The sequence below is a fragment of the Microtus ochrogaster genome, chromosome 1, assembly GCF_000317375.1.
Source record: "Microtus ochrogaster isolate Prairie Vole_2 chromosome 1, MicOch1.0, whole genome shotgun sequence".
NCBI lineage: Eukaryota > Metazoa > Chordata > Mammalia > Rodentia > Cricetidae > Microtus > Microtus ochrogaster.
The window spans coordinates 58082551-58088477 of NC_022009.1; the positions used below are offsets into that span (position 1 = coordinate 58082551).

Sequence of the window (5927 nt, forward strand, 5' to 3'; positions counted from 1 at the left end):
GGGGGAGGGAGGGAGGGAGAGTCTGAGACTGACAGGGGCTTTTGAAGCCCACACCTCCTACTCCTTCCTGAAAGAGTACCACCAACTAGGGACCTAGCATTCAAATATTTGAGCCCCTGCAGGCCACAATCTTTAGACTCCCACGCTCAGCTCACAGAATCATGGTTTCTATTCTAGCATGTTCCTGTATCACTGTATTCTTGCCCCTATATTCTTGGCCTCCTGACCCAAGTCTGATTTTATTAATTAATGCAAATGAAGACTCGGGGTCCACAGTGTGATCAGACATCTCACAACAGTATGCTGCTTCAGGTGCCCAGGCAGGGATGGCTTAGTGGATTCTACAACCTGTTCTATTTTTAGCTTTCTTCTATATTTAGTTCTATTTTTAGCTTTCTGAGGATTTCCATGTTGATTTCCACACTTTGCATTCCCACCAATAGTTTTCTTGAATGACAGTCATTCCGGGGAGAGTGCATGGGATATTGACGTAGTTTTGTTGTTGTTGTGCAATCCTGGGGATCAAACCCAGGGCCTTCCCACGTCAGACACTGTTTTCCTACTAAGCTCTGTGTGTGGGCTGAGTGAACAGAGGAAATATGACTGCTCCTAGGAGCGGTGAAGGGGAGAGTGCACTGTGGAGGGAGAGCACGGCCAGAGGTGGGGACATTGGGAGAGGCCAGAGTGCACGTGACCCTGCCGTGTGTGTGTGTGTGTGTGTGTGTGTGTGTGTGTGTGTGTGTGTGTGTGAGTGTGTGTGTGTGAGTGTGTGAGTGTGTGGTGGGGGGGGCGTAGAGAGGAGAGGAGCCAGTCCAAGAGGCCAGGAAGGTAAAGGGTAGACCAAAACAGACCAGTAACCAAAATGGCTGGACTATATGGGGAAGGCAGCCCAGCTCCTGGGCTGGAGACCTTTTGGGTAGGGCAGGGTATGCCAGCCATTTCCTGTAATAGGTAGGAACTGAGGGACGCTGGGAGAGCCTGGTCCGCTTTGATGTGTTTAACAGGTGACTCAGCACCCCAGGTTTGAGACCTAACGTAGCCTTTGTGTAGGTTTGATTTCTGTTTCCCTCAGGGCTGAGAATGTCGAACTTTTTTGTTTTCTGCTTTGTTTTTGTTTTTTTTCAAGACAGGGTTTCTCTGTGTAGCCTAGCCTGTCCTGAAACTTGATCTGTAGACCAGGCTGGCCTTGAACTTGGAGATCTGTCTGCCTCTGCCTTCAGAGTGCTGGGATCAAAGGTGTGCGCCACCCCTGGCAGCTGTAACCTCAAGTCTGAACAGTCCCTCAGAATTCTAAAGCCACTCATGGCCATCTCGGCCCAGCGTGACAGGTGACCTTGAATTTTGACAGCCTCCTCACAACCCAGTTAGCTTTTGTAAACAATGAAGGAAAATGACAGTGTGGATTCTTGACAACCTTGATACACGTGACTTGAGATGTTCGAAAAATGATTCCAAAGCAACTCTCTCCCTTGAGAGGCTACCCACACACATATGTCTGCCTTGTTCTCTGGGCTTTAATAACCCCCCAACTCTCTTTATACTGACTTATCTTGAACTTTTTTGTGTCAAAGCCGTGGAGTTGTGTATGTCTCTAAGAGAAGTCCTCTGGCTGCTCATTTTGATAAAATTATGCATTAAAAATTTATTCTTGTTCTCAGAATTTGTATCCTTCCATTGGTATTTTTTTTAACCTTAACATAACCTGTTCTTAATACTTTTTCAACTATCCAGCAGTTCTCATACAGCTAGATTTTTCCATCAGATTGATTTTAGTTCTCTATATCCAAACAATCTTCTTAGAAAAAATTCCTTGGCTAGTCTCTCATCTGATTCCAGAGTGATGAAGTCAGTCAGTCCAGGCTCTATGGATGCTGTCTATTCGGGGAGCAGACCTTCCAGGGCCCACTTTCAAATGTGGCAGCCACCCAGAACCCAGCAGATGCAGATGGGTAGTTCCAGAGCAGTGGCCACTCAACCGAAGGAACTCTGCTTCCCTGCAGGAAAGCCTACAGCCCCTGACTCAGCCTTGAAGAGGATGTGGTTGGTGAAGTTTCCTGCTTCTAGTAGCAAGATGCTCAGATGGCCTTCCTATAAGGGCAGTGGCTATGGACAGGAACTCTGACTTCAGGAACTGGTATTTTATTCATCTAGTAGACACTCTGACTACTCCGGTCAACAGCTAGTCTTGCCCAGTGCACACAAGGGCATAGAATGTATTGAATATTTTCCAAATGACTGATGATTTAGGTCATCAAAGAACTACTTAAATTTAAAATTTTGTTTTGTTTTTGAGACAGGGTGTCTCTGTAGCTTTGGAGCCTGTCCTGGAACTAGCTCTTGTAGACTGGGCTGGCCTCAAACTCAAGAGATCTGCCTGCCTCCGCCTCTCGAGTGCTGGGATTAAACTAAACCACCGCCCAGCAAGAATTTAAAATTTTTATCCTGTACATAAAAAAAAAAAAAAAACTTAGCTGGATGTAGTGGTGCACGCCTGAGTTTGAGGCCAGCCTGGTCTACAGAGTGAGTTCAGGACAGCCAGGACTACACAGAGAAAGCCTGCCTCAAAAGCAAAACAAACATATACCAAAAGGGGCTGGAGAGATGGGTCAGCTCTTGCAAAGGACTAGGTTCCAGTTCCAGGGGATCGGAGAGCCTGGAGGGTATCTGCACACATGACATGTATACAGTCACATAGGTACACACACAAAAGCGCAAGTAAAAATAGCAGCTGGGCAGTGGTGGCACACGCCTTTAATCCCAGCACTCGGGAGACCGAGGCAGAGGCAGGTGGATCTTTGAGTTCGATGCCAGCTTGGTTTAGAGTGTGAGTTTCAGGACAGGCCCCAAAAAGCTACAAGAAGCCCTGTCTTGAAAAACAACACACAAAAAAGCAAGCTTAAAAATATTTTGAATATGTATTTGCCCACTAATGGTGTTATCTCTAAACTGTAAACCAGTTCCGTATTTCCCACTTTGAGAACTTAATCTTAAGGAAACAGAAAACATATCCTCCTTTTCTAGTCCGGTTTCCTGAAGGCGGCTTACAGCAGGGTGTGGTAGCACACACTTTTAGCTCCAGCACTCAGGAGGCAGAGAGAGGCAGGTTCGAGGCTTGCCTGGTCTATACAGTGAACTCCAGGCCAGAAGGAGCAAAGCAGTAACTTGTTTCAAAAAAACAAAAAACTGAATCTCCACACAAAACAAAGATATACACTTACTGAACATGGACTCAAGTACTGAAAAGACAGCAGAGCACACACAGCGTGCTGGGTCCAATCCCAATAAGAGTGAAGACTAACATCACGCAGCTCAGCCAGGGCATCTCTTAGTGTGAAGTCTTCCAGGAAACCTGAGCCCAGCCACGTCCCACTGGAAAACGGAGTGTAAATAAAGCCTGTCTCATACGACAACCCAGACAATTCCAAAGTCGGCTCCCAAGTCTGCTATTTATTATGCCAAGTCAGTGGACTGGGGCGACAAAAGGAGCACTCTGTGGAAAACACAAAATGACCAGAGCTATGACCCAAGGGTGGCGAACACTTACTTACTTATCTGTGTGTACTAAGGCGTAACACCTGACATTAGGGTTAAGAAAGACAGGACACGAGCATTCCAAAAGCACAGTTTTATTTATACAGTCCTAACCAGCTCAGTGGCAGGAGGAGTGGGAGAGGCTCCATCTTCAACCCAGGGGCCTCTGTGATGTTGGTTTGCTGTCACCAAACACACAGGCAAGTGGCATCATGGATTTGGTAAAGTTATGACAACGTTCAGTCTCTCTCTGCTAGAGCAACAAGGTGAGCGTCGATCTCTGCTTCTGAGAGAATCCTGGAAGGCAAAGGATAAAAAAATCACAACTGCCTATTTCAATATGGTTTTTAATACAAGTCAGTACAGCAAACTCCCATGTACAGATCAACTGATTTCAGCAACTACCAATTTACCACCAATCTTTTAAGTCTACATGCTCATGACTCTTTCCTCAGATTACATTACAGAAACTCCCAGACAACACATCAGTTTCATCTAGGTAGCGAAGTGTTCTTTGATATCAGATCCAGAATTTAATTACAGCTGAGTTGAAAACATTTTAAGTGAATTAATATGAAGCTAAATTATATGAACTACATTCAATTTGTTTTGAGTGTCAATGCCTTAAAAACATAGTATAACTCAGGCTGGACAGTGGTGGTGCATGCCTTTAATTCCAGCACTGGGGAAGCTGAGGCAGAGGGATCTCTATGAGTTCAAGGCCAGCCCGGCCTACAGCGCTAGTTCCAGGACTGTTACACAGAGAAATCCTGTCTTGAAAACAAAAAATAAAAACCAAAAACAATAACAACAAAACCCATACTTTGATATAGCTATACTACTATAACTCAAATTCATAGTAACTGAGAGACGAGAAACTTAAGTAAATTCTTTAAAACTGCTGGGGATGATGGGCTGAAGGGATGGCACAAGGACCAAAGTGCTCTCTGTACCTGCATGAGCTCTGACCAGCACAGGCAGGCGTGGCAGCCTCTGGAATCCCAGAGCACAGCAGGACGCTGCTAGCTAGACAGCTGAATCAGCAATCATGTGAGATTCTCCTTCAGCGTAAAAGGTGGAGGATACCTTCGAACATTTGGCCTCTGCATACACATGTGAATGCTGCACATACCCATATCCATGTGTGTGTGTCCCCAAAAGCTGCTTGGACTCAGTAACCATCCATGAAAAAAAGTGTGGTAGTTTGAATGTGATCGGAACCCATAATCTCATGGAAATGGCACTATTAGGAGGTGTGGTTTTGTTGGAGTGGGTGTGGCCCTGTCAGAGGGAAGAAGTATGTCACTATGGGGGTTGAGATTTCCCATGCTCAGGGTACTGCCCAGTGCCTTAGTTGACTTCCTATTGCCTGCAAGATGTAGGACGTTCAGCTATCTCTCCAGTAACACACCTGCCTGCACAACATGCTCCCTGCCTTCATGATAATGGACTGAAGCCCTGAACTATCTATCAGCAAGCTCATTCAATTAGTTTTTCTTACAAGAGTTGCCATGATCATGGTGTCTCTTCACTGCAAAAAAAAAAAAAAAAAAAAAAAAAAAAATCCAAGATATAAAGTTATGATAGTATCTAAAATCTATTCACCAGAAGGTGCTTCATGTGGAAGATGTATTTTCTAAATATCTGTCTTAAAGGAATCAGTTGCTTGGCAACACTGTTGACATAACTTGTCACTGCTGGGATTCTATTTGATGCTTTGTTTTGAGACAAGGTCTCATAATTAAGGTAGCCCAGGCTGGCCCGGATCTTACTATGTAGCCAATGATGACCTTAAACTTCGGATACTCCTGTCTCTGTCTATAATTCCCAAGATCTGGAATTATAGGTATGTGTGACCATGCCCCTACTTCATTACTAAACTTCTAAAAAGGTAAATCTGTCAAAACGGCCATTTTTTTTTTACACCTTGGAAAAGAAGTAGCTTATAAAGTTGTAAAATCTTATGCTATTTCTAATGTTTTTGTTATGACTCAGGTCCACTCTCTATCACAGAATTCAGAAATCACACAAGGCTTTTCCTCTTCGCAGTACGGGCACTGAACCAGGCTTTCTGCTGACACTCGCTCTCCCTAGCTGTGCTCTCAGCCTCCTAAAGACTGTTATTTTGAGACAGCTTCACTACCTTCTCAGGCTGACCTTCAACCTATAATCCTCTCAGTAGCCCAAAGTCTGGGGTTCTGCCTGTGTAACGCCCAGCTACACTGGTTTGCTTACACAGATATTTGGTTTCTTGCTCAATTTTAAAATAACAGATACAAATAACATTCAGATGCAGTTTAAAAAAAAGGTTTCGCCGGGCGGTGGTGGCGCTTGCCTTTAATCCCAGCACTCAGGAGGCAGAGGCAGGTGGATCTCTGTGAGTTCGAGACCAGCCT

The 5927-nt window shown here is 44.9% G+C and overlaps 1 protein-coding gene across 1 annotated transcript in view; it reads right to left on the minus strand.

Moving 5' to 3' along the window:
• Nucleotides 1-3614: 3614 nt before the first annotated feature.
• The window catches only part of Psma6 (proteasome subunit alpha 6), a 19101-nt gene continuing 16788 nt past the window's right edge, over nt 3615-5927 (minus strand). The window contains exon 7 of the mRNA XM_005343724.2: nt 3615-3828. Coding sequence (XP_005343781.1) covers nt 3771-3828 — 58 coding nt within the window. The 3' untranslated portion in view covers nt 3615-3770. The remainder of the gene's footprint in view (nt 3829-5927) is intronic.